This window comes from Euleptes europaea, chromosome 7, assembly GCF_029931775.1.
Source record: "Euleptes europaea isolate rEulEur1 chromosome 7, rEulEur1.hap1, whole genome shotgun sequence".
NCBI lineage: Eukaryota > Metazoa > Chordata > Lepidosauria > Squamata > Sphaerodactylidae > Euleptes > Euleptes europaea.
Window position 1 is genome coordinate 84,915,359 of NC_079318.1, and position 26,870 is coordinate 84,942,228.

The 26,870-nt window shown below is 49.9% G+C and overlaps 1 protein-coding gene across 4 annotated transcripts in view; it reads right to left on the minus strand.

Annotated features, from left to right (window-relative positions):
• Nucleotides 1-227: 227 nt before the first annotated feature.
• Nucleotides 228-26,870, minus strand: part of MEF2D (myocyte enhancer factor 2D) — a 97,330-nt gene continuing 70,687 nt past the window's right edge. For 2 of the 4 annotated variants that reach the window (XM_056853175.1, XM_056853173.1), the window contains exons 6-9: nucleotides 22,507-22,706; nucleotides 14,511-14,637; nucleotides 5,067-5,244; nucleotides 228-562 (exon numbers count right to left, since the gene is read on the minus strand). In XM_056853175.1, the coding sequence (XP_056709153.1) occupies nucleotides 235-562; nucleotides 5,067-5,244; nucleotides 14,511-14,637; nucleotides 22,507-22,706 (833 nt within the window). In that variant the 3' untranslated portion in view covers nucleotides 228-234. Of the gene's footprint in view, nucleotides 563-5,066; nucleotides 5,245-14,510; nucleotides 14,641-22,506; nucleotides 22,707-26,870 lie in introns of all 4 variants that reach the window. The other 2 variants (XM_056853172.1, XM_056853174.1) reach the window with 1 other exon arrangement.

The window sequence follows — 26,870 nt, forward strand, 5'->3', positions numbered from 1 at the left end:
CTGCGCTAGAACGGACGCCTACAAAATCCTAAAGCTATTTCTCAGGCAGTTTATAATAAGCCCCCCCTTCCCACCCACCACCCCCCCGCGCCTCCCCCTCCCTCTCCCAACTCCTTTCCTTGTTTCCCCCCCCCCCCGACTCCCGCCCTCCCCCCCACGCACACAATATAACGTGAGAGCCAAAAGCAGCCCTGGGGGGGAGGAGGAAGGAGCTGGGCCCTCAGGGGGAGGCAGTTATGTTACCCAAGCGTCCAGGCGCATGCGCTTTACGGACTGGTTCTCCCCCTCGGCCTCGGTGGTGGGTCTCAAGAGGCCGAGGGAGGAGCTGAAGTCGGCCCGGGACTGGTCTTCCCGCTCGTTGCCCTCGTAGGAGCTGGCGTTGCTGCTGAGGCTGTCGACGGGCGAACGTCCCGTGGGCTCGTGGCGGGCCTGGTGAGGGAAGGAGGAGAGCGGCGTGGCCGTGTTGCGCTCCCGGTTGGGCGAGACGGGCTCCGACTTGATACTGATGTTTGGGTTGGTGTTGACGGTCAATGTGGTGGCATGAGACAGGTGGCTTCCTTGTCTGAGGAGGGGAGGCACAAGAGACACGCACGCACACACACAAAGAGAGAGGCTGTTAGAAGGCGGCCAAGGTCTATCATAACAGGCTTTCCAAGCCTGGCCCTTCTAGGCTCCAGGCACCAGTGGTGACTCACACGGCCTCAATCCTATGCATTCTTGTTGAACGGCATCCCCCAGGACACTCCCCTGTGCTAGTGGCGTGGCGTAGTGGTTAAGAGGAGTGGGCTCTAATATGGAGAACCGTGTTTGATTCCCCACTCTTCCACATGAGCGGCAGACTCTAATCTGGTGAACTGGGTTGGTTTCCCCACTCCTCCACATGAATCCTGCTGGGTGACCTTGGGTTAGTTCCAGTTCTCTCCGAACTCCCTCAGCCCCACCTACCTCCCAAGGTGTCTGTGGTGGGGAAAGGAAGGGAAGGAGATTGTAAGCCGCTTTGAGACTCCTTAAAGGTCGAGAAAAGCGGGATGCCAAAACCAACTCTTCTTCTTCTAGTGATGTTCTTCAGTCAGCCGGTCTCCTTTTGGGGGCCCCTCTTAGAACTGTCTGTATAAGGGACCCTCCGTGCCCTTACTGTTGCTAAAAGACTTGTATATTACAACACTGGAAAGATAAATGCCAGTCTCCAATGGATTGAGGACTTTACCACCTTATCAACCCCAATGGATTGAGGACTTTACCACCTTATCAACATTTTAACATATCACACATAGACAACCACTGCGCATGGACATATTTCTAAATATTTAAGAACTTTTTATAGATGCTTATCTGTAGACTTGGCACCACAGGTGCTATATTTTGCTATATTTTTAATTTCCTTCTGTTTAAGGGATTTGATTTATAATAAAAACTTTAAAATTTTTAAAAAGGACTGTTTGTACAGCAACAGCCGGCTCATGGGGTAGAGATGTGAAGGCCTGGACAAATTTGAAAAGGCTTTTTTTCAAGGGCTTTCCAATGAAAAAAATGGGAGATTTCGGGGAGCACTGGAACAAAAACAAAACAAAACAAAAAACCTCCTATGAAATATTTTTTCCTTTGAAATGAGTGAAATGCTTTTGAACACAAGGTGTTATTGACTCAAAATGTACAGCGTGAAAAAATATGAGAAATGGAAAAAAAATTCATTGGAAATGGTGAAATGTGCAATTTTGTTTGTAGAAAACTAAGGCATTTATTCTTTAAAATGCCATGAATTTGCCAATTAATACGATTTTATATGCTAGCTAAGTTATAAATGATGCATTTTGTTGTTGTTAAAGAAGCAAAATTGGATGAGGTTCTATAGGAAAGTATATATTGTATATATTTCAATTTCCCCCCAAATTTCTGGGTTTTCCCCCAAGGGAAAAAATTGGGGAACGAGCTTCAAAACGTGTGATCTCGAGCTGTCTCTGTGGTAGAGCCAGTTTTCTGGACTAACCTACCAGAATGGGTGCAGCGAATACCCACTTAAGGAAGAATTAAACCGTCTTACGATCTCCTTCCCTTCCCTACAGCACACACCCTGTGAGGCAGGTGGGGCTGAGAGAGCTCGAAGAGACCTGTGACCAGCCCAAGATCACCCAGCTGGCCTTATGTGTAGGAGTGGGGAAACCAATCCGGTTCACCAGATTAGCATCTGCCGCTCGTGTGGAGGAGTGGGGAATCAAACCCGGTTCTTCAGATTAGCATCCGCCGCTCCAAACCACTGCTCTTAACCACTACACCATGCTGGCTGTCTTTATCAGCCCCATCAATTGGAGATACTAGGGAGTGAACCTGGGATTTTCTGCCTGCAAAAAGTGATCTATGGAACCCATAACTGGCCTGCAATCTCTCTGGCTACAGCCGATCTTCTGACTCAGCTCTGCATGATGAACAATTGGCCCCACCCCCTTGATTGAGGACAATAATGGGTGCCTTTGCCACGGAGCTAAAGTCAGCCTGGTAGCTTTGCTGGGCTGCTTATGTAAGCGCCCGATCCTTCCTCCCTTTGCAGGTCAGAAGTCAGGCCTGGTGGCCGGTTCGCTGCAGCAACAGCTTCACGTCAACCTCTTCAGCCCGTTCAGAAACGTCCGCCGGTGACAGCACAAACTGTGACAGGGGAGGTTGCGGCTGTGACGTGCGGAAGGGCAGCTCGACTCAGAAATTTCTCCTTGGTCAGGTCTTTTTTATCTACTGCCTCCCCCTCCAAACCAAAAGGAGTCACTCTGTGTCCAGGAATCCAAGACTCTCTTTAACTGAATGAGACAACTTTGAATCTGAGCACAACAAGAGATCCACGCGCCCTAATTTCCTGACAGAGGGGTTCCTCAGTGGAACAGCTTCCTCGGGATGTGGTGGGGTCTCCTTCTTTGGGGAGGGTTTCAGCAGAGGCTTGATGGCCATCTGACAGCAATGCTGATTCTGTGAACTTAGGCAAATCATGAGGGAGGGCAGGAAAGGATGAGTCAGTGTTTGGCTCTCGTGGCCCTTTCTTACATGCCCAAGGAAATGCTGATTGCCACTTTGGGGTCAGGAAGCAATTTTCCTCCAGGACAGATTGGCCAGAGATCCCGGAGCTTTTTTGCCTTCCTCTGGGCATAGAGCAGGGGTCACTGGGGGAAGGGAGGGAAGGGGGAGTTGTGAATCTCCTGCTTTGTGCTGGGGGGTTGGACTAGATGACCCTTGAGGTCCCTTCCAGCTCTATGTTTCACCTTATGAGCCTCTCATCTTTGCCTCTATTTTTACCCTTCTGTTGAGACAGCCTGCTAATAAGCTGCTGATATCAGTTACTGGTGTAGTGTAACAACTGAAGTGTCGCTCTAGGATTTTGAAGATACAGGTTCAACCCCCTCCCCCGCCCCCAGGCTCTGCTCACTGAAAGACTTTGGGCCTAACCTACCTCACATGGTTGAGGGATGATAAAATAGAGGAGAATAACGAATGCCGTCCTAAATTCTTTGGAAGAACAGTAGGATAGAGAGATTTTTCAGGGCCCACTCCCTTCCCTGAGTTCTCTAGAAGTAGGTAATATACTGCCAGGCATTTCCACTTTCCTAGTGCTGCTTGACCAAAATTGCCCTCTCAGCTTTTAAATCAACCGGAGACAGGCTTTTGCATATGTAAATCAACACAGGAAACAGAATAAATCCTTTGGCAGCTGAGAAAGGAGCATTTAGGGAGCAGAAACAAGGCACATGACAAGCAGGGCCCCCATTTTCTTCTGTAAAATGTCACAGGATATGGAAATATAATCGTCTCAACTAAAGGGGTCCAAATGTCGACGTTCAAAAATTCCGTCTAAGCCACAGAGCGCCCCTTTTGCCTGTACTGCACAACACAATTTTCTTTGCATGATGAATTGTAATGCCGGATCATTTTGTAACATCAGGAGAGATCTGTGCAGTTTCACTGGGGAATTTGAGAAGGCACATTTGAAAATGAGAGAGCCCTGCTGGATCAGGCTGAGGATTTGTTTAGCTCGCCACGTCCGGTCTCCCCCTGGAGCCAGCCAGGTGTCACCTAAGTGCACAAAGGCAACAAACCCTCCCACGTTGTTTGTAGTTGCTGGCATTCAGAGGTAGACTGCACGGGAATGTGGAGGTTTCATTTAGCTATCGTAGCTGAGAAGAACATCACAAAAACAAAGGTCTGGCCCAAAGGTCCATTCAAGTCCTGTGTCCTGTTTCTCCCCCCAGCAGATGCTGCTGGGAAGCCCAGTAAGAGAGACACAAAAGCCCTATCTGGTTATTGGTCTCCCTGCAAATAGCATTCAGATGGGCAGACCTTCTAAGAATTGAAGAGGAAAAATAAATAAAACTTCCATGTCCAAAGACAGTTTACCAATGAACAGCAGTTGCTGCGGGAGGGCTGTTACTTTCATGCCCTCTTCCCTGAGCATCCCAAAATAATCTGTCTGGACAACGTTGGAAAGAGCATCCGGGGCTAGATGAGCCCTCGCTCGCACACCACAGGGCTCTCCTCATGTCATGAACAGCCACAAATGTGAAATGAAAAACCTCCATGTTCAAAGGCAGTAAACCTCAGAATACTGCTTGCCTGGGAGAAAACAATGGGGGGGGGAGAATCCCAGTGGCAATCCCTGCTTGGAGGAGGAGGAAGAGGAAGAGGAGGAGGAGGAGGAGAAGGAGAAGAAGAAGGAGTTGGTTTTCATATGCCGACTTTCTCTACCACTTAAGGGAGACTCAAACCGGCTTACAATCACCTTCCCTTCCACTCCCCACAACAGACACCCTGTGAGGTAGGTGAGGCTGAGAGAGAGTGACTAGCCCAAGGTCACCCAGCTGGCTTCATGTGTAGGAGTGGGGAAACAAATCCAGTTCGCCAGATCAGAGTCCACCTCTCCAAACCGCCTCTCTTAACCACTACACCACATTGGCATCTGGCCGGCTTCCATTGGGAACAGGATCCTGCTCTGCTTCTCGGGTTGAGTCATGATCCCACCGCTGCTCCGAAGCACGGTGCAGGCTAATTTGTACCACCCAGTGCCATTAAGAATCTGCTGCCAGTGCACTTACATTAAGTTGCTTAGCGATACGGGAACAAGATGATGCTGATGCTGCTGTTGCTGCTGTTGCTGCTGCTGTTGCTGCTGCTGCTGTTGCTGCTGCCAAGCAGAGATGTTGCCAAGAGACAGACCTCCCGGCGAGCTGAAAGCTGGGAGGGATGACAGGTCTGCGCTGGTCAGCTGATAGTCTGAAAAAAAGGGAAACGGGGATTTAGGCTCCGCAAAACGCTTCGTGCATCTGACAAGGTGGACTCCGTCTCACGAAAGCTTTCCGTGGACTTAGGCAGATCGTGAGAGGGAGGGCAGGAAGGGACGAGCCAGGGCTCGGCTCTCGTGGCCCTTTATGACATGCCCAGTAATGCCAGTCGCCACTTTGGGAACAGGAAGGAATTTTCCTCCAGGCCAGATTGGCCAGGGATCCTGGAGATTTTTGTTCTTGTTGTTTTGCCTTCCTCTGGGCATAGAGCAGGGGTCACTGGGGGAATGGGAAGGAGCAGTTAGCTGTGAATTTCCTGCATTGTGCAGGGGGTTGGACTAGATGACCTTTGAGATCCCTCACAGTATGTTTCTAACAAGTATGTTAGTCTTTAGGATGCCCTCAGACGCTTCTGTTATTTTAGAAGCAAATACACAGAGACAGAGACAGAAAGAGAGAGAGACTTCAGCGACGTCAGTTCACTAGCTTCGGGCAAAGAGGAGTGCCTTCCACAGCGAAGGGAAGTGAACTCTGGGTCAAAAACATGCCAAATGGCTCATGTGCACACAACAGGCATGTACAAACACACATGCCCACTCCCAAGAGTCATAATTCCTGCTGCCAAATACACCACACCGCATGAATACAGACACAAAGGAAACCTAAAAGGTTTTAATTTTGGCAGGGGGGGGTGAAAGAGAGATGTTTATAAAATTATGCACCACTAGATGGGGCTACAGCACACAGAAACACAAACATCAGGCAGAAAAATAGGCTTTGGTTTATATTGAATGGAAGAGAGGGGGACATGTTGGGGGGGCTAGTCACATGACTGCATGGCCGCATGGCTGCCACCAAAGAAACCTGCACATGCCTCCAGGGCTGTGGTGGAGAGCCAGTCATGCGCCTGCAGCGTCACGTGCATGAAAACATAGCAAACTGCCCTGCTGCATCCGACCAAGGATATGTCTAGTCTAGCATCCTATTTCCAAGAGCTGGCCAACACTAGGGTTGCCAGGTCCCTCTTCACCCAGGCCGGAGGTTTTTGTGGCGGAGCCTGAGGAGGGCAGGGTTTGGGGAGGGGAGGGACTTCAATAGAGTCCAATCACCAAAGTGGACATTTTCTCCAGGTGAACTGGTCTCTATTGGCTGGAGATCAGTTGTAATAGCAGGAGATCTCCAGCTAGTACCTGGAGGTTGGCAACCCCAGCCAAGACAGATGCTGCTGAAAACTCCCAAGCAGGGCAGGACTGGTGATGGCTTTCTCCTGTCATTTGTCCACAGCAAAGGTACTCTGTCTCTGTCCATGGAAGTTCCATTCTGTGATCACAGCTCGTAAGTGTGAAAGAAACTGCCCTACTGAATCAGACCAAGGGTCCATCTCGCTCGGCAATCTGCTTCCTGCAGTAGCAGGTGCCAAGATTCATTTTTTTTAAGCAAACGGTTTTGGAAGAACTGGGGAAGTGTGCTAAAAGCTAAGCCCTGCATGTGGCGACATCATGCATGCAATCAAACGAAGCTGGCAGAGCCCTAATTTGCTGTCGAACAGCACTGTCTGTTCTGATGGTGCACGGCATTCAGGCAGAGAGGTCTTTACCAACACGAGCAACGGCAAACATTTTCAACTGGAGAGAAAAGGACAGAACATGGGACCTTCCGGTACAAAGCATGAGCTCTCCCATGAGCTCTCCCATGGGCTGGCTGTTGTCAGAGGGCCCCCCGCCAGTAGACTTACAGCCATGCTAACCATCCCTCAGTGTAGAAACAAGCAAGCTGAGTCAGCCACTTCCATGAGGTCTAGTAGTATGGCCTCTCCCGGAGAAGTTTTGAAAGATTTCACAGAATTATGTACACATGGACACATGAAGCTGCCTTATACTTGGTCCATCAAAGACAGTATTGTCTACTCAGACCGGTAGCTCTCCAGGGTCTCAAGCAGGGGTCTTTCACATCACCTACCTGCCCAGCCCCTTTAACTGGAGATGCCGGGAATTGAACCTGGGACCTTCTGCATGCCAAGCAGATGCTCTGCCACTGAGCCACAGTCTCCATGCCCTACCTCTATGTTGCAACCCCGGACTTGGACCCGCTTAGCTTCCGAGAGAGATTGGAGCCACCGCTCTTATCCACTACACCACATTGGCTATTAGGTACAATTATCAGGTGCCAATTCAGTGAAAGACTGTCATCGCAGGGGGACACAAACATGGGAGGGGGGAAATCGGTTCCACATCTAATAAGCAGATAAGAGTTGGAGGGTATCGTTCTGCAGCTGATGACTGGGAACAAACTCACAAAAACTAGAAGGCCATTGTTGTTCTTGTTCACGCACTACTGCTGTTGGTATGGAGTGATGCTCTGAAGAGTTTCAATCATAAACAAAGACAGGATCCAGCCCCATTGAACTTGCAGCCGTAGAGACAGGATAACAAAGGATGAATAGGAACCAATTTGGGGGGGGGGGACGACACACTCAGAATTGTTGTTTTCTGAAAACATGCTTGTGGATCTTTCCTAAGATTGTGTGTGTGGGGGTACATTTTCAGTGTATACATACATACTCACAGGCACCAATGAAATGCGGGATTCAGCACGCGCTCAACCCTTCCCCACTGCAAATGGCTCGACCACCCCACCCCGACCACGAGAGCGCTAACAGCCACTACTGCGACTGGCAGAGGGCTGTTACAAAGAGACTCAACGAATCCACGGATGAGGTTGGTTGACAGCTGCCGTCTACGATGGCTGAATGGATCCTCCATGTTCAGAGACAGTATGTCACAGGGAGGGGCTGTGGCTCAGTGGAAGAGCCTCTGCTTGGCGTGCAGAAGGTCCCAGGTTCAATCCCTGGCACCTCCAGTTAAAAGGACCGGGCAGAAGGTGATGTGAAAGACCTCAGCCTAAGACCCTGGAGAGCCGCTGCCACTCTCAGGGGACAATACTGACCTCGATGGTCTAATTCAGTCCAGTTGCTCGGGTGCAACAATGGGAAAGGGCTATTACCTTCAGGCTCTGCTGGTGGGCCTTTTTTTTGGGGGGGGGGGTCACCTGGATGGCCACTGTGGGAAACAGGAAGCTGAACAAAATAGGTCTGATTGGTCTAATAATTCATCAGGGCTCTTGTGATGTGATCACTGGTAAGAATCAGTATGGGGGAATGGTTAAGAGTCTAATAGATTAAAACAACTGAAACCAAGGTTCAAACTCCCTACTTTGCCCTGTAGCTCACTGGATAACCTTGGGCCAGGCATTCATTCATTCTCTTGCTCATCTTGGAGGAAAGGTAGGATGAAAACAGATAGAAGAAGAAGAGGAAGAAGAGGTTTTTATATGCCAACTTTCTCTACCACTTAAGGGAGACTCAAACCAGCTTACAATCACCTTCCCTTCCCCTCCCCACAACAGATACCTTTGTGAGGTAGGTGAGGCTGAGAGAGCTCTAACAGAGCCGTAACTTGCCTAAGGTCACCCAGCTGGCTTCGTGTGGAGAAGTGGGGAATCAAACCCGGTTCCCCAGATAAGAGTCCACTGCTCCGAACCATCGCTCTTAACCACTACACCACACTGGGTTAGGTAAACAAAATTTACACGTATAAAGGCAGGGCGCTGTGTGTGTGAAGCACAGTCAAATCGCAGCTGACTTCTGGCGACCCCAGCAAGGAGCTTTCAAGGCAAGTGATTAAGCAGAAGTGTTTCGCCATTGCCTTCCTCTGCAGAGTCTGCCTTGGAGGTCTTCCTTCCAAATACCAACCCTGCTTAGCTTCCGAGATTGGACAAGATCAGCCCATCCCATGGCGCCTTCCATCCCACAAAGGCGGGGTATTGGTGAGTGCCAATTACTAGGGAATCAACAGCAGGGTGGGGTGTAGAGTGTCAGACCAGGTCTGCATTCCCCCTCAGCCACAGAAGCACGCTGGGTGACCTTGGGCCAGTCTCACATTCTCAGCTTAGTCTACCTCGCAGGGTTGTTGTGAGGGTAAAACGAAGGAGGGGAGAATGCCATCATCCAGTTTGGGTCCCCACTGGGGAGAAAAGTTGGGCATAAATGAAGTAAATAAATAAAATTATCACCTCTGTCTAGTCCTGCTTATGGGCTTCTTGGAAGCCATTTGTTGGTTAGTTAAATAGCACGTTAGACTTTGGTGGAGAAAAAAATACTCTCCCAAGCCAATGATAAAATAATAGAAATCTTTGACTAGGGACGGGGAGGGTCTAAGGTTAAGGCCTGTTTTTCTGCATAATTTATTTTTACTATTGTTCCCCAAACCTCCTTTTTTGGGGTGGGAAAGAAATATCTACCATAGAAATTTCTGTCACTTCTCTCTGTTTCAACACCGAAAGTCTCTCTTTGCCACCTTAACATTAAAAAAGGGGTTTTGTGCAACAGAGACTGGATTCCCATCTTCTCATGTTGGACGCCCCGAACAAGGCGGGAACGGGATCCCCCCGAACATCTGCAATAAAAACCTCAGGAGACAAAGCTTCACCTTTCTGATGGAGGAGGGAATTAATTCTTTCCACCAGAAACCGTCAGCCTCCAAACAAGATAGTTTTTTCCCCTTCCCCTGAAGGCGGTTCCGTCATATTGTCTCTTTGGGCTTGATGTGAAACACAGTGAAACCCGAATATTTGGTGTGCCCCTCAGCTGTCCGGTCCTGTCCCATTCTTGCTTTGGGTGTCTGCGGTTTCTGTCACCCCCCCCCCTTACACACACAGAGAGACACACACCCTGAACTGTCAGATCCCGCTCAAAAGCGAAGAGTGAACAGCTGCAACGTTCACTGGGAAAATGTGGGTCACACCCCCAAGGTGGATGTAAGAAAAACAAACGAACTTTAGAAAGAGCCCTGCGGGATCAGACTGAAGGGCCCATCTAGTTCAGCATCCTGTTTCACACAGAAAGAAATCAGATGCTTCCAGGAAGCCCATAAGCAGAACACGAGGTCATAGTTCTCCCACTGGTGCAGCCGACAATTTTCATTCAGAGGTAGACTGCCACGGAACAAAGGGATTCAGTTTAGTTATCATGACTAATAAGCCATGGACAGACCTACCTTTGGCACGACTAAAGAGTCATGAGAGATACAAAGAACCTCCGAGTCACAATAACCTGCTTGAGTATAGTGGACAGTGGTGTTGGCTTAGGGGTGGGAGACCCAGGTCCAAATTCAGAGAAAAGGAACTCGCTGCCAATTCAAAGGCTGAGCCTTGCCCACCCATCCATGCCTTCTAAGCATCATAGAATCATAGAGTTGAACGGGACCACCAGGGTCATCTAGTCCAACCCCCTGCACAATGTAGGAAATTCACAACCACCTCCCCCCCCACACCCCCAGTGACTTCTACCCCATGCCCAGAAGATGGCCAAGGTGCCCTCCCTCTCATGATCTGCCTAAGGTCACAGAAGCAGCATTGCTGACGGATGGCTATCCAGCCTCTGCTTAAAAACCTCCATGGAAGGAGAGCTTACCACCTCCCGAGGAAGCCTGTTCCACTGAGGAACCGCTCTAACTGTTAGAAAGTTCTTCCTGATGTCCAGACAGAAACTCTTTTGATTTAATTTCAACCCATTGGTTCTGGTCTGACCTCCTGGGGCAACAGAAAACAACTCGGCACCATCATCTATATGACAGCCCCTCAAGTACTTGAAGATGGTTATCATATCCCCTCTCAGTCTTCTCCTCTCCAGGCTAAACATACCCAGCTCCTTCGACCTTTCCTCTTAAGACTTGGTCTCCAGACCCCTCGCCATCTTTGCTGCCCTCCTCTGGACCTGTTCCAGCTTGCCTACATCCTTCTTAAATTGCGGTGCCCAAAACCGAACACAATACTCTAGGTGAGGTCTATTTGCAAGTTACAGCAGCAGTGACCAAGAGCACCGGCATGATCTGCCACCACCGCCCCGAGAAAGACGGTCGCTCGCTAGCAGACAGATGCTGGGCCACATCTGCTAATTAAGTAAGGCGTGTTTGTCCTTACGCCTCATTCCATTCTGCAACATCAGCCCGCTCCCTAAGACCTTTGGCTGGATCTCCATCCCACTCCGGGCCCACTTTCAGGCCTTCTATCCCTTGATTCAAAAGCCTCTCCCCTCTCCCTCCCTGCCTAAACAAAACACTCAGTCCTTACACTGGATCAGACCAAGGTTCCATTTAGTTCTCTACCGCATTCCCAGGATTTGAGAAGATGGCAAGCAGGAACACAGCATGACTGAGAGCCCATCCCTCTTCCATCGAGGGCTTGCAGGTAGACCTGGCCACCGTAAGAGGAGCTTTCGCAGAGCTGTTATAGTTAAATAGATGTCTCCGCTATGAATGTGGCAAATACATATTTCAAAGCCATTTAAGGCCAGGACCTTCAGGTAGGCTGTGGACCCCCCCTCCTGCTGGATCGTGAGACCCTTCAGCAGGGCCCCCCAACACGGTGCCCACAGGAGCCACAGCACCCATCGACACCTTTTCTGGCTCCCGTCAAGTGTTTTGTGAAAGTGGGCGGGGCCAAGTAGGGCCCATTGACTACTGAAGATTTGATTGGCTGGGCCAATTTCTTAAAATGTTGCTTTGACAGCAGCTGCCACCGCAGCACAAGGATCTGTGCTTGTGTTACTGAAGTTAAGCTGCGGCAATCGTTTTGTGTCTGGCTCCGATTCCTGTGGCAGCCATTTGGTTGCTGTGCCTACCACGAGTCAGAATTCTAAATGTGCCCACAGGCTCAAAAAGGTGGGGGACCCCTGCCCTACCGAGCGACCCCTTTTCTCTGCTGACTTTTGGGAAAGCCTGCTGCGTAGAGAGCAAGGGTGCCATGACTTCTGCCTCTCTGGGCACACATGCTGGGAACAGCAAGAGGACAGTGAGGGGAGGTCATAAGAACATGAGAACATACGAAAAGCCATGCTGGATCAGACCGAGGCCCATCAAGTCCAGCAGTCTATTCACACCGTGGCCAACCAGGTGCCTCTAGAAAGGCCACAAACAAGATGACTGCAGCAACAGCATCCTGCCTGTGTTCCACAGCACCTAATATATTAGGCATGCTCCTCTGATCCTGGAGAGAATAGGTCCCTGAGTGGTCCCTGAGTGGTGGTGAAGATTTTTTTCCTGGCTCTGACCCATGGATTCTTTCTCCCAGTCCCCGGCTTGTGTTTCCTGTCCCTGGCTCTCTAGGTCTGCTGTCCGTGGTCCTGGCCTTGACACCGCTGAGGTCATCATTCCGGCTCCCCCTCTTCTGGTCACACGGCTCCAATGCCATGTGAATTTCTGTAACAAGCTTGAAGATCAGTAGGGCCCGTGATCAGTGGGGCTGGAGACCACTGATCTAGGAGACTGTACATTTATTTACATCGTTTATACCCCGCCTTTCTCCTCAGTGGGGACCGAAAGTGTAAGCCTCCTCCACTCCGTTTTATCTTCACAACAGCCCTGTGAGGTAGCTGAGGCTGGTAGTGTTTGACTGGACCGTGGTCACCCAGCAAGCTTCCATGGCAGAGTGGGGATTCAAACCTGGGTCCCTCAAATCCTACACCAACGCTGTCATCACCACACCACGCTGGCTCTCAAATGCAGCTCGGAACAGTGAAAGCTGCCAACTGCTGATCGATTTCGATCAATGACCCAGATCTAGTAGTGGGAGAATTTTTTTCTCTCTGCTCTGGGCTATTCCCTACTCCGACCCACCCCCGTTACACTTTTTCTTGTCCCCTCCATTCAGGACAAGGTAACCTAGCATGCCTCCTTCACTCCCTCCTTCCCATTAGGCTTTCTGCTAAGCAGGTTCTACAGGAAGCTGCTCTGTGAGGTGGAGGAGGAAGAAGAGGAAGAAGAGTAGGTTTTTATATGTCAACTTTCTCTACCTCTAAAAGAGATCCAAACCACTTTTCCCCAGCACCTGGGAGGCAGGGGAGAAGGGAGGAAATAAGTTGATGAGATAAACAGGGGAGGGAGAAAGGTAGCTAGGGGCACCCGATTCCAAATGCTCATCATAAGAACATAAGAAGAGCCCAGCGGGATCGGGTCAGTGGTCCATCAAGTCCAGCATCCTGGCTCACACACTGGCCAACCAGTTATGCCAAAGGGCCAACAACAGAGAAAACAAGGCCTTCCCCTGAGGTTGCCCCCTGCAAGATGTTTACGGTCTCTGAATGTGGCGTTTTCCTTTAGTCGCCATGGCTAGTAGCCCATTGATAGACCTGTCACTTGAACTCATGAAGCTGCCTTCTACTGAATCAGACCCTTGGTCCATCAAAGTCAGTATTGTCTACTCAGACTGGCAGCGGCTCTCCAGGGTCTCAGGCTGAGGTCTTTCACATCACCTGCTTGCCTAGTCCTTTTAACTGGAGATGCCGGGGATTGAACCCTGGGACTTTCTGCATGCCGAGCAGATGCTCTACCACTAAGCCACAGCCCCTCCCCAAATCCCTTCTTAAAGCCATATATGCCTGGGGCCACCACTACATCCCCTAGCAGTGAATTCCACATTTTAATCACTTGTTTAAATAAAGAAGAATCTTCCTCTACTATCTTCTTTGCTCTTCTCTGCCAGGGAGCCTTCAGGAATTCCATTAATGAGGTCACCAGACGGATTTCAGAAGGAGGCATCCCTTCTGGATCCAGCTCAGAGGACCCCGTCCCTCCTGCACTCTGATGACCATCAGTGGGACCCATCAGAGTCAGGGGGGAGAAGCAGCCAGGCGCCCCTCCCTCCAGCCTGGATCCAGGTCATGCTGAGAGTCCTCCATTTTCCCAAGGATCAGAAGAAAGTGAGGGGTCAGCCCATCTCCCCCTCCATTGTGGCAAGTTCCCCCATGAAGCGGTGTGGAGCTATTTCCATTGCTTTACCTTGCTAACATAACCGCCCCCCTCTGAGAACGGAAGCGTGCAAAAACAGGATTTAAATAAGCAAGGGGTTTTTCAACAGGCAGGGCTCCTTTCCACTTGGGGAGCATAATGTGTAGCCATAATGTGGGAGAGGGGCTATGGCTCAGTGGTAGAGCCTCTGCTTGGCATGCAGAAGGCCCCAGGTTCAATCCTTGGCATCTCCGGTTAAAGGGACTAGGCAAGTAGGTGATGTGAAAGACCCCTGCCTGAGAACCTGGAGAGCCGCTGCTGGTCTGAGCAGACAATACTGACTTTGATGGAATGAGGGTCTGATTCAGTAGAAGGCAGCTTCATGTGTTCCTTTGTGCCTCAATTTCAAAGTAGGGAGGGAAGAAATGACCCCCACACACACACGTCTCATGCAACGAAGCTCTGCGGGGCTTACCTGTGTTGTATGCCGTGGGCATAGCCGAGAAGGGCAAGCCCTGGGTCAGGAGACTCGGAGTAGCCACGGAAACGACTGGCGTGGTCAAAGAATGTGTCGCTTGGGACACAACGAGCCTCTGAGTGTTCTGCTGGAAGGAAGCACACGGGAGAAAGGGAAGGCGGTTATAGTGGGAAACGCGGCAGCATCTTGTGCAAGTTCTCCGGCCTTGGTTTGGGAGCAAGAAGGGTTCAGGCTGTCAAACCAGAATCTCAAAGTATGGTTTGAAATTGTTTTAGTAACCACTGTTAGACCTAACCACGGTTTGGCATGATACATGGATACAGACATCCAGGTTTAATCCTGGCTTATCCCCTTGTCACAATGCGGGGCCAGGAGACCAGGTACGCCTCTGAGACGGAAAAAAAATGAAGGTGGCAAAACCAGCATTTGTCCAGGCAAGCCAGGATTTGAGTGATTACCTGGGAACCGAATCTTGGTTTCACCAGCTAACCCTGGTTCTACGTTATTGTCTGAAGTCAGCCAGCTTTTTCTTCTCACCCACGTTATATCTTTCCAATAGTCGGGAGATCAACTCCAGCGCATTTCACAGCCCCTTCTGCCGGAATACCAAGCACGGGGCACACACATGCAAACAGACGCATAATTTATACAAGCCACAGAAATTCTGCTCAGATTTCTTTTTAAGTTCTGTGCACGACAAACCCTGGGAGGGTGAGAGCACTGGGGGTGGGAAGGGGAACACCTCAATTTTAAGGATTCGAAAACCGCCCTACGAAGAAAAGGCCAAAAGCAGAGGTAAAGCAAAACCTTAGTGCCTGGACACCCACAATATTCCTGAGAGAATTCCAGACTCAGGTGCTGTATCTCCCAAGGCAAAAATAGAGGCGATGGGGCTGAGGTTGCACCCCTCCGAAATATGAGTTGACTCCGAATCACAGAGTTCACACTAAGCCATGATTAAGCCCTCAAGCCGGGGGGAAGCAGGTTTTTCTGGCAGGTGCCTGCAGCTGACATGAGCTGGGGCTGGGACCACCATCCCCCAACCCCTTCAGAGAATTTGAGACCAAATTCTTTTCATGGTGAGGCAGGATTCTCTGCTCCCTCCCTTTTCTTCACTCAGAAGGTCGCCTCAGGTCCTTTAAATGGCAGGGGGGAGGAACGGGGGGAGGGGAGGGGAGGGGAGGGGAGGGGACAGACACTGACCGGGGGACTCTGGAGGAAACAAATCCTCAAGCCCCGGCACATTTTTCGAGCCCCTACAAATTCTCAGCATTCACTGCTCTCCTTCTTCCTCCAACCTCCGGTTCTTGATTCACTTGGGAATGATTCCAGGGGGAACAAAACTCGAGTCCAGCTGCACCTTAAAAACCAGCAAAATTTCCCCAGGTATAAGCTTTTGTGAGTCAAAGTTCAGTGTTTGAAGAAGAAGAGTTGGTTTTCATACCCCGATTTTCTCTACCTTTTAAGGAGTCTCAAAGCAGCTTACAATCGCCTCTCCTTCCCCTCCCCACAACAGACACCTTGTGAGGTAGGTGGGGCTGAGTTCGGAGAGAACTGTGACGGGCCCAAGGTCACCCAGCAGGCTTCATGTGGAGGAGCAGGGAAACAAACCCGGTTCTCCATATTAGAGTCATCCCCTCATGCGGAGGAGAGGGGAATCGAACCCGGTTCTCCAGATTAGAGTCCACCCCTGATGTGGAGGAGCAGGGGAAACAAACCTGGTTCTCCAGATTAGAGTCTGCCCCACATGTGGAGTGGGGAATCAAACCTGGTTTTCCAGATTAGAGTCCACCGCCCTTAACCACCACACCATGCTGGCTTTGCTACCCTGGCAAGGAATACCTCCCTCCCAAAGGAGCATCGGAGAGATAAGACTGCAGGTATCTGTTCCCTGACCAGGCCTCAGGCTCTGCCTACCATAGAGTGGTAGAATCCTGAAGGGACAGAGTGGATTGCACCACTGAAAGGCAAGGTTGCCACCTCTGAATGCTAGCAGTTCTCTACTGGTGGTTCTCCATGAATTTGATCAAGAGTCTCTCCCAGGCTTGGTATCCTGTGTTGTGTGCTAAGTGCCGTTAAGTCGCTTCCGACTCATGGCGACCCTATGAATAAAAGTCCTCCAAAACGTGCTATCATTGACAGCCTTGTTCAGATCTTGCAAATTGGGGGCTGCGGCTTCCTTCATTGAGTCCATCCATCTCTTGTTGGGTCTTCCTCTTTTCTTGGTATCCTAGAACCTTTTAATTTCACATGCTGGGGACTGAACCTAGGGCTGGTGCACTACCTCTAAGGTATGGATCTATCACATGAAGCCGTCTTGTCCTGAGGCTGTTTAGCCACTGGTCCACCTAGCCAACTACTGCCTGATCTGACCAGCAGCTGCTCTTCAAGGCCACAGGGAGAAGGTCTTCTCCTGCTACCCAGAGCCTGAACGTGACGCTGTCAAAACCAAGTGTTCTAACAGCCGAAAATGCTCTTGGCAAACAGTGAAACTGCCTGATACAGAGTCAGACCACTGACATTACCCAGCCCTCGTCTACCTTGTCTGCTCTGACCAGAAGCTGCTCTTTGGCAGGTTCTTTGGCAGACCAAGGTCTTTCTCGGACACCCGCTTCCTGAGATCCTTCTACCTGGACAGCTGCAAATTGGTTACACCCAGGAGTCGTGCACGCCAAGCAAGCGCTCTTCCAAACCGCAGCCAGAGAAGGGGAGCCACATCCGTCTGCTGCAGCAAAACAGGACACCGCCCCCCACCCCGGCACCTTAAAGACTTAACACAGTTTTGTTCCAGCATCAGCTTTCGTGGAGTACAGCCCACTTCTTCAGATGCAATGAGTGGATCCTTGCACAGTTTTTAAAGTTTGTTTTGAAAGCCCGCCAAACAGTTAATTCAATGGCAGTATCAACAAACAGCGCTATTCAATGTAACTGTCTTCTAACTATTCTATAAAGGGCACCTTTTAATATTTCCATTCCTTTTGTATCCTTCTGTGTTGTGTTTTTATGCCAATAAAGGAATGATGGTGATGATGATGAGTGGATCCTTGCTGCGCAGACGTCTTGTGTTTTTGCATCATTCCTACATAAGGTGCCGTTGCAGCTGAAGAAAGGGGTTCTAGTCCACAAAAGCTTACGCTGGGATAAAATTCAGTTAGTCTTTACGATGCCGCTGCACTCCTGTTTATTTTCGCCCCATAGCTGAACGTATGGCACTGCCTCCATTGAAAAGAACTGTATTTCTGGTGATAAGAAGTTCCGTCTTCATTGTCTGAGCTTTGATTGTGAAAAAAGGAATCGCTGGATGCCGCACTCATCAACTGGATGAACCTGTCATCTTTCTTTACCCTGCCCTCCCTCCAAGGAGCTCAGAGTGGCTTACGAGTTTCCCCGTTTTATCTTAACAACAACCCTGGGTGGGAGGTTAAGCTGAGAAAATATGACTGGTCAACAGTCACACCGGCAAGTCTCTTGATCGTGTGAGGATTTGAACTCAGTCCCCCAGAGCCTGCTGCGTCTCTTGCCTTGTGCTGTTCGCTCCGGCCTCCTCCTGTGCTTCTAGGGGGCTCTCTCCCCACCATTATCTGACACCCTCTCATTCTTCAACAAGTTTTTTTTAGACTTTACTCACCGCATGAGGCATTTTACTATAAATTTGGCTGTTTTGTTGAAAATCTTTTTTTTCCCTTTTAAGCAAAGGAGTCACACGGCACCAAACATTGACACGGACGGGTGAAGCAGAGACTTGAAGAGCACAAAAGGAAGAAGAGTGCAAAACACCGGCCACTCGGCGCATGCAGGGTGAGCACACAAGAGTGACTCTTAGTTCTGTGTCCATGCAGTCTGGTTTGTGCAAGGCTTGTTTGTATGTGAACCAAGACCGGCTGTCATGTCAGGCGTACCGAGTAGCTGCCTAGGGCAGAATTCAGCAGGGGGTACTGAAAAACTGGTGAGGAAGCAGCTCCTCGCAAGGCCCTGAAGCTGCCAAGACTGAACGTCTCACCGTCAATCAGTCAGCACTGTTTACACTTGCCACAAAATGGCCGCTCGGTGCCATCTTCCGCAGGCCATGGCTGTGATGCCGACTGAACCTGGAAACTTCTATATGCAAGGCCTGTGGTCTACCTGACTTCTGAAGCTGCCTTGTATTGCCTTCAGTCCCTCTAGATAAGGGGTGCATGACTCAAAAGGTTACATGGGCCTAGGCTTTCCTGATGGATAGTTTTTTTGGATGGGAGTGGCAGCAGGAGAGGGGGGAAAACCAGCAACAGCTCCGTTTGCAATATCACTTTTGGGTACAACCCAGAAGTGATAAAGTGTAGCTCTGGGAATTGCCAGGAACTTTATCATAGAGTTTCTGGTAATTCCTAGAGCTACCTGTTATCACTTCCAAGTAGTACCCAGAAGTGACATAGCGACATTGCATCCTTCCCCCCATCCATGTTTCCACCCTCATTCCTCCTGCTGGCTCAGCCTGGCAACCCTACATGAACCCGAATCAACCTCGACTGGAATGAAATGGACTGTACTGTAAGATGTCAGCAGGCCCCGCCGCAAGACATCAGCAGGTCTTGCCTCACAAACTCCAAGGGGCAGAGCTATCAAATCACATACAGAATTGCTGTGGCTAAGACGATGCAACATGCCCTGTACCAGCTTTCCCCCATGATCCGAAAGAGCCAAATAACAAGCCACACAGCGCTCTGGAGAAAGTGCCGTGGGAATGCTGCCTCAAGGACAGGCCAAAGCAGAAGAAGGATGGAACACAAAGTGAAGGAAGTCCTTAAGATGCTGCCTGTCAGTTGATCTTCTGTAAAGCTTCTGCTCACCTTCAAAAGTGAGATGGGTGATCACAGAAGGGCCTTCTCTGTAGAAGTACCTTGACTCCAAAACTCCCTCCCAGTTGCTCACACAGCACTTAATTCTGAACACATAAAGCTGCCTTATACGGAATCAGACCCTTGGTCCATCAAAGTCAGTATCATCTACTCAGACCAGCAGCGGCTCTCCAGGGTCTCAAGTAGAGGTCTTTCACCATTTTGACCCTGGTGGTCCCTTCCAACTCTATGATTCTATTATTCTATCATCTACTTGCCTAGTCCCTTTAACTGGAGATGCCGGGGATTGAACCTGGGACCTTCTGCATGCCAAGCAGATGCTCTACAAACTGAGCCACAGTTTGGTTAGTCTTTGGCATCAGGTGAAAACATTTCTGTTCTTGCAGGCTTTTCATTGAGAACTGATGCAAGGGTTGGGGCAGGAAGAAGGGGGGAGACAGCTTATACTCCCTGATTAACCTAATATGGCTGGTTTTCTCTGCTAGCTGTTGCTTTTACTGATTAATGATATTTTAATTGATTTTTTAAAAATGTGGCTAGTCACTGTTAATTATTGATGAATAATAACGGGTGTTTCAGTGATGGCTGTTGAGTGCAAGCTGCCTTCCAAGCTTTTTAATTTTAATTTTTTTTGCGGTTGAGAGTTTTTATGCAGCAAAATAAATAAATACAGAGGAGGACGGTATGGGGGTGGATGAGAGAGGGGGAATCTGCCAAAGAGGCCCAAAGAGGCCCAGCCTACAGTAACCATTGGCAAAAAGGAGAAACTATAAAGCTTTCTGATTTCTGGCTTTATTCAGAAGAGGCAAACCCTCCTCCTCAGAAAGGAGGAGTTGGTTTTCATATGCCGACTTTCTCTCTGGGTGTAGCCCCCAGACGAATTCAAGAAGAAGAAGAAGGAGGAGGAGGAGGAGGAGAAGGAGAAGGAGATGAAGAAGATGAAGAAGAGCTGGTTTTTATATGCCGACTTTCTCTACCACTTAAGGAAGAATCAATAGCTTACAATAGCCTTCCCCTCCCCTCCCCACAACAAACACCCTGTGAGATAGGTGGGGCTGAGAGAGCTCTAATGGAGCTGTGACTAGCCCGAGGTCATCCAGCTGGCTTCATGTGTCGGAGTGGGGAAACAAATCCAGTTCACCAGATTAGCCTCCGCCGCTCATGTGGAGGAGTGGGGAATCAAACCCGGTTCTCCACATCAGAGTCCACCGCTCCAAACCACCGCTCTTAACCACTACACTATGCTGGCTCTGGAAAATGTAGGATTCCTGGAAAATTTAGGATTCAGCCCCCTCACAGACCAGAGTTTGGTCAACACGGAAGAGCATTCAAAGTCGATGCAGCTGCCAGGATTACACTAACTGGCAAGAGGGCAAGTTGACAACCCACCTTCTGGCACCGACAGGATTTACAAACCCCGGGCAGAAAGGCGGTTCACATTCCCCCAGCGAATCCCCTCATGGTTCCCCTTTTGAGAGGCTGGTCTCACCGTTTCAAAACGCGCATGGTTAAACGGGACGAAACGTTTCAAACAGGAGTGCACGCAAACACACACACTAGCAGAAGGAAGGAAACTCACCAAATCCAAATGATCCTCCGTCTGGGGGCAGAACAGAAACGAAACCAAGGGAGACAATTAAATTTAAACCCCTAATGTTGAGATCACTCCTAGACTTAGCCGAGAATCCCTCTCTCTACCGCATATGGAAGAAAGGACACATAAAAAGGCCTGTCGCAACACTGGTTGAAAAACTTTAAAAACGACTGCAAAGGAACAGAATGCATTCGAAATGTAGGAAAACATCAGCGATAGAGTTGCACGCACGCAGTGACGCAGACGCTCTGGCAATCTTGGATAAAACTCTATGGAAACCACAGAGTTTTAGCCGAGATCGCTAGAGTGTCCGCGTCGCTTCCAGGTAAACCCGGAAGTGACGTAGGCGCGTCATGCGCCACAGCCACGGCCCCAGAAAGCTCCCGCTGGTGGAACTACAGTGCCTGGCAAGTCTAATCGGCGATGGGATGCATCTGTTGCCTAGAAGGCTCCCAGGCTCTCAGATAAGGGCCATCTTTGAAACTTTTCTGCACACGCGGTATGTGCAAATGGAGCCTTTTAAAATGGTGCCCTCCTCCCCTCTGAGTGCCAGTCCAGCGAAATCTTCAGCAAATCTCTGGTTGGATGACATCTCGGGAGTTATTTCTCACAAGGGTTGAAACCAGAGGCGTCGCATTAGGGGTGGATTGGGAAAATAAAGGCCAAGAAGCAAGCCAGGCTGAGTGCCAGCAATGGCAGGTTGCCTGTTCCTCCTCCAGGAAAGGAAGGAGGCGGCAGATGAAACTTTGTCCATCGTCACCGCCACCAGGATCCGAGTCAGATCCCAAAGCACTACAAGTGACATCAGTGCTTGGTTTGGCTTCAACTTGGCCCCCCAAAGTCCCATTAGGAACTTGCTTGATAAGCTAAAGGGCCCCTCCGTCCCTGAATGGGCAAAGCCTTTTATTGTTGGTCGCACACACTGTATGTTGGGGATACTTATCTGCAAGAAGAAGAAGAGTTGATTTTTATATGCCGATTTTCTCTACCTTTTAAGGAGAATCAAACCGGCTTACAATCGCCCTCCCTTCCTCTCCCCACAACAGACACCTCATGAGGTAGGTGGGGGCTGAGAGAGCTCTAAGAGAACTGCGTCTGGCCCAAGGTCACCCAGCTAGTTTCATGCACAGGAGTGGGGAATCAAAACTGATTCTCCAATTTAGAGCCCACTGCTCATGTGGAGGAGTGGGGAATCAAACCCAGTTCTCCAGATTAAGAGTCTGCCGCTCATGTAGAAGAGCGGGGAATCAAACCCAGTTCTCCAGTTAAGAGTCTGCCACTCACGTGGAGGAGTGGGGAATCAAACCCAGTTCTCCGGATTAAGAGTCCGCCGCTCTTAACCACTACACCACACTGGCTCTGAGGAGACGGGTCAAAATGCTTATCTCGCTTAGGAAAAGACTTCCATACAGGCCAAGATCTACCCAGTGCCCCGTCTCAACTCAACCCCCCAAAAGGGGAGGGGAGTGAGGATCCGTGCAGACTGGTCCCGAGCCACGCCGACCCGTTAATGTCGGGGACGTCAGCTGCAGTTTTGCGTTCCTTTGTCCTAAGCAGAACTCACCAAGTGATGCATGAGTCCCTTCCCGCTCTGTGAAGTGATGACGCGCAAGTCTGGTTTGCGGTTGTTGGCGGCCAACTGGGTGCCGTGGGAGGGTGGTGGCGGAGGAGGTGGCGATTTCGCCGGGATGGCCTTGCCCAAGCTGTTGCCATTGGACACAGGGAGGAGACCAGGGGAGGCTCTGGCACTGACGTAACCGTTACCTAAAGGGAAAGAAGAGAGCGGTTGTTTTTATGGTTATGCTGTGGCGCACTGTCACATGTAGTCCCAGATGTCACTCCATTGAGCCCACGTGTCCACTGGGCAGAAAAAAATGCCCGAGGGTAACAGTCCAGGATCCAGCCATTTACAGGGCCTGAAGTTAATAAATTACAGAAAAAAAGGGGGGGGGAGACCTATTGCATCCGGAATTTCTCCTCCCCTTCCACTGCAAATTAAGGAACCACTACAGCAGACTTGTCCAAACTGCGCCCCCCGCCCCAGGCCACATGCGGCCCAGGTGTTACGGCACCCTCATAGGCCCGCAGCTACCCTGGGACACCCCACAAGTGTACAGGACAAGCTGGGGCGCAAAGGATGGAAACACTGCTGTGTAGCCAGAGACAAAAGGGGTCTCCTGGAATCCATCTTGTTTGTGCAAGGCTGAAGCAAGGTGACAGGGGTTGACAACAGCAAAAGGTGAGCCATACCCTCCCAGGAAAGTTGCAGCCTTCCGAAGAAGACAAAGAGATAATGGATAAGCATTTAGCATTTCTATACTTTTCTGGCAATAGATGGCAAGCACCCTGCCAAATCTCATCAATTCTATTGTAACTAACTCCTAATCTCATCCCAGAGCCAAGCAAGCCCTCTCTGACTTCCTCCTTCCAGACCCCACCCTCAATTTCCAATTCTTACTCAAGGCTCAAACACTGAATTCTGAAGTGTTCAGCCATCATCTCTGATGACCTTCCTCACTGCACCCTCCTAATCCAATCTCGAGCAATTTTACCTCTGTGCCCCACTGCTCACATGCCCTGTGAGTCAGTCTGCCCCAGGGGCAGAATTTGACTTTAAAAAAAGAGCCCTGGCACATGTCAGTGGCTTCTCATTTTGGATCCAGAACACAAGATGTGAGTCCTACACCTGGCGTGTAGTCCTTTTTCCCCTTCCCTCGTGCAGCTGCTATTCTGGAACCTCGTTCTGCAGGAAAGGTAACTATGAACCACTTGGGAATCTCAACCCTTTACTTTCTTAGCTCTGTGTGTGTTGGGAATTGTTTGTTTGTGTGTGTTTTTACCCTATTTGATTACTTTTAATAAAACCCTTAAAATTCATAAAAGCCTCCTCATTATTGGGTTGCTCTCCATTTTGGCTTGCTCACCTAGGGGCAGAATTGGTTTAGAAAGATCCCCATGCCAGCCTCTTTCAAAGCTCTATTTAGTCTCCAGCTAATTTCCCCAAATAAAGGAGACCCTCTGTGCTTAGCGTAACACAGGATGGCCATGAATGCAGCCCAACACAAAATCGTAAACTTACTTAAAACATTATGAATCAGCTATCGTTAGTGTTAGTGTATTTTATGTGCAGCCCAAGACAATTCTTCTTCTTCCAATGTGGCCCAGGGAAGCCAAAAGATTGGACACCCCTGCACTACAAGGTCGGGGGAGGAATTCTGCCCACGTCGGCCACGGCTAGGCTGCCTCTGTTTTTGAGCACTTTTGGGACCAGTTCACATTCATAATTTTAGTAGCATCTCCCTGGACATCTCCTTGATCTTCCTGGACATTCAAATTTGAAAGCTGACATGTTTTGCAAGCAAGAGAAAGAAAGAAAGAAAGAAAGAAAGAAAGAAAGAAAGAAAGAAAGAAAGAAAGAAAGAAAGAAAGAAAGAAAGAAAGAAAGAAAGAAAGAAAGAAAGAAAGAAAGAAAGAAAGAAAGAAAGAAAGAAAGAAAGAAAGAAAGAAAGGAAGGAAGGAAGGAAGGAAGGAAGGAAGGAAGGAAGGAAGGAAGGAAGGAAGGAAGGAAGGAAGGAAGGAAGGAAGGAAGGAAGGAAGGAAGGAAGGGAGGGAGGGAGGTCCCCAGCCTGAAGCTAGTAGGTTGGAGCTCACTGGCAAGTTCAGCAAAAGAGAGGAGTGATTCACTCATCAGAGGTAGGCGCTGGGCTTCCTTAGACTATCCATCTTCTGTTGTGTTCTGCACAATAATGTAATGCCCTAGCAATATCTGTCTTGGATCAGCAGGCCTTTCAGCCTCACAATGATTGAACATTACCCTGGTCTTTGTACACATACACACACACAAATACACTTGAGTTGGATCCAGCCGGCTTTTCCTCTGCATCTTGTCCCAATTCCTCTCTTTATTACAGGTACAGCCCCTGTTCCACATGGCTTTGGGCCATGCCTGTTCCATGATCCCCAGTAGAGCATTTTTGGCAGTCAAGGGGGACCCCCTCCTTCCTTTTCCACCAATGGAAATGTCGACTGGATCCAACCCACTGTACAGACACACTTCTGCCAACCAAGGGCACAGCTCACACGCTTATAAGAACATAAGAACCTAAGAAAGGCCATGCTGGATCAGACCAAGGCCCACCAAGTCCAGCAGTCTGTTCACACAGTGGCCAACCAGGTGCCTCTAGGAAGCCCCCAAACAAGAAGGCAGTTCTGGCTCATTAAAACGCCTGCCGCAGTTCACGTTTGGTGATCTTTAAGGTGCCACAAACGCCTGTTTGTGTTTTTGCTGCAATACCCTAAAATCTTTTATTCCCTCTGACTTCACAGCTTTTACTCAACAAGTGAGAAGATTTAGTGGGGGGGGGGGGGGAGGCACAGGCCCAGACAGCTTTAAAGGAGGGTGAGACAGACTCATGGAGGATAGGTCTGTTAGTGGCTACTAACCACCAGTGACTGAAGGCCACTGGTTGGCCACTTTGTGAACAGACTGCTGGACTTGATGGACCTTGGTCTGATCCAGCATGGCCTTTCTGATGTTCTTATGAAGGGAGCCTCCACATTCAGAGGCAGGAAACCTGTGAATAACAGTGCCAGGAGGCAACATCAGGAGAAGGCCTCGCTTTCTACGCCCTCTTGTTGGCACTCCAGAGGAACTGGTTGGTAGGATGCTGGACTGGACAGAACAATGAAGAAGAAGAGTTGGTTTTTATATGCCGACTTCCTCTACCACTTAAGGCAGAATCAAACCGGCTTACAATCACCTTCCCTTCCCCTCCCCATAACAGACACCCTGCGAGGTAGGTGGGTCTGAGAGAACTCTTAACAGAGCTGTGACTAGCCCAAGGTCACCCAGCTGGCTTCATGGGGAGGAGTAGGGAAACCAACCCGGTTCACCAGATTAACGTCCACTGCTCCCGTGGAGGAGTGGGGAATCAAACCCGGTTCTCCAGATCAGAGTCCACCGCTCCAAACCACCACTCTTAACAGCAACACCACGCTGGCTCTTAATGGTCTGATCCGGCAGGGCTGTTCCTATGCTCTTGCTAACTGTGGTTCACTCCCAGTTCCTCACTGCTCATCCCTAGCAAGTCTCCTAATCAGTCCTCAGCAGCATCACAATTACGCTGAGGGGCGTAAACGAGGCCTCTTCACCCCAGTTTCCACGCTCCAGGTGACTAACCCCGCTCCGGCTAATCTGGTTCCTCGTGGAGACTGACTCGCAAGACGGGACAAAAGAGGCCAGGGCAGAGGAGCCGAGGTCCTGAGAACGTCCCAAGGTCCCTGCGAGGGTCTGCGCCCCCACCCCAGAGGCCCTCCTCTCGCTTCCCTGCTCCTGTTTCCTGGAATGAGGGGAATGTTTCGGTGACGTCAATGCTGACATTCACGGACCCTGCCAAGTTACAAGCTGGAACAGCCGCTCACAACAGCTGACATGGGGGCTGCTTTGGAGATGGGAGAGAAACTGAGTGGGGGGGGGAGGACGTCGGAGGCCGTGTGTGCTCATGATTGACAGAGACAGCAAGTGTGCATAGGAGTCTCGGGCAGGACTGATCCTTGGCATTTCAGTACCTTAACTGAAATGCAAAAGGGGTCTCTCCTGCCTTTGGCACACAGGTGCCTGTCTGGCCATGGCCTAGGGTTGCCAACCTCCAGGTACTAGCTGGAGATCTCCTGCTATTACAGCTGATCTCCAGCCGATAGAGATCAGTTCACCTGGAGAAAATGGCCGCTTTGGCAACTAGACTCTATGGTATTGAAGTCCCTCCCCAAACCCTGCCCTCCTTAGGCTCCGTCCCCAAAAAACCCCACCAGCGGTGAAGAGGGACCTGGCATATAAAGGATGGCGCCAATTTGTTTTCTGTTGCCCCAGAAGGTTGGACCAGAACCAACGGGTTGAAATTAATTCAAAAGAGTTTCTGTCTAGATATT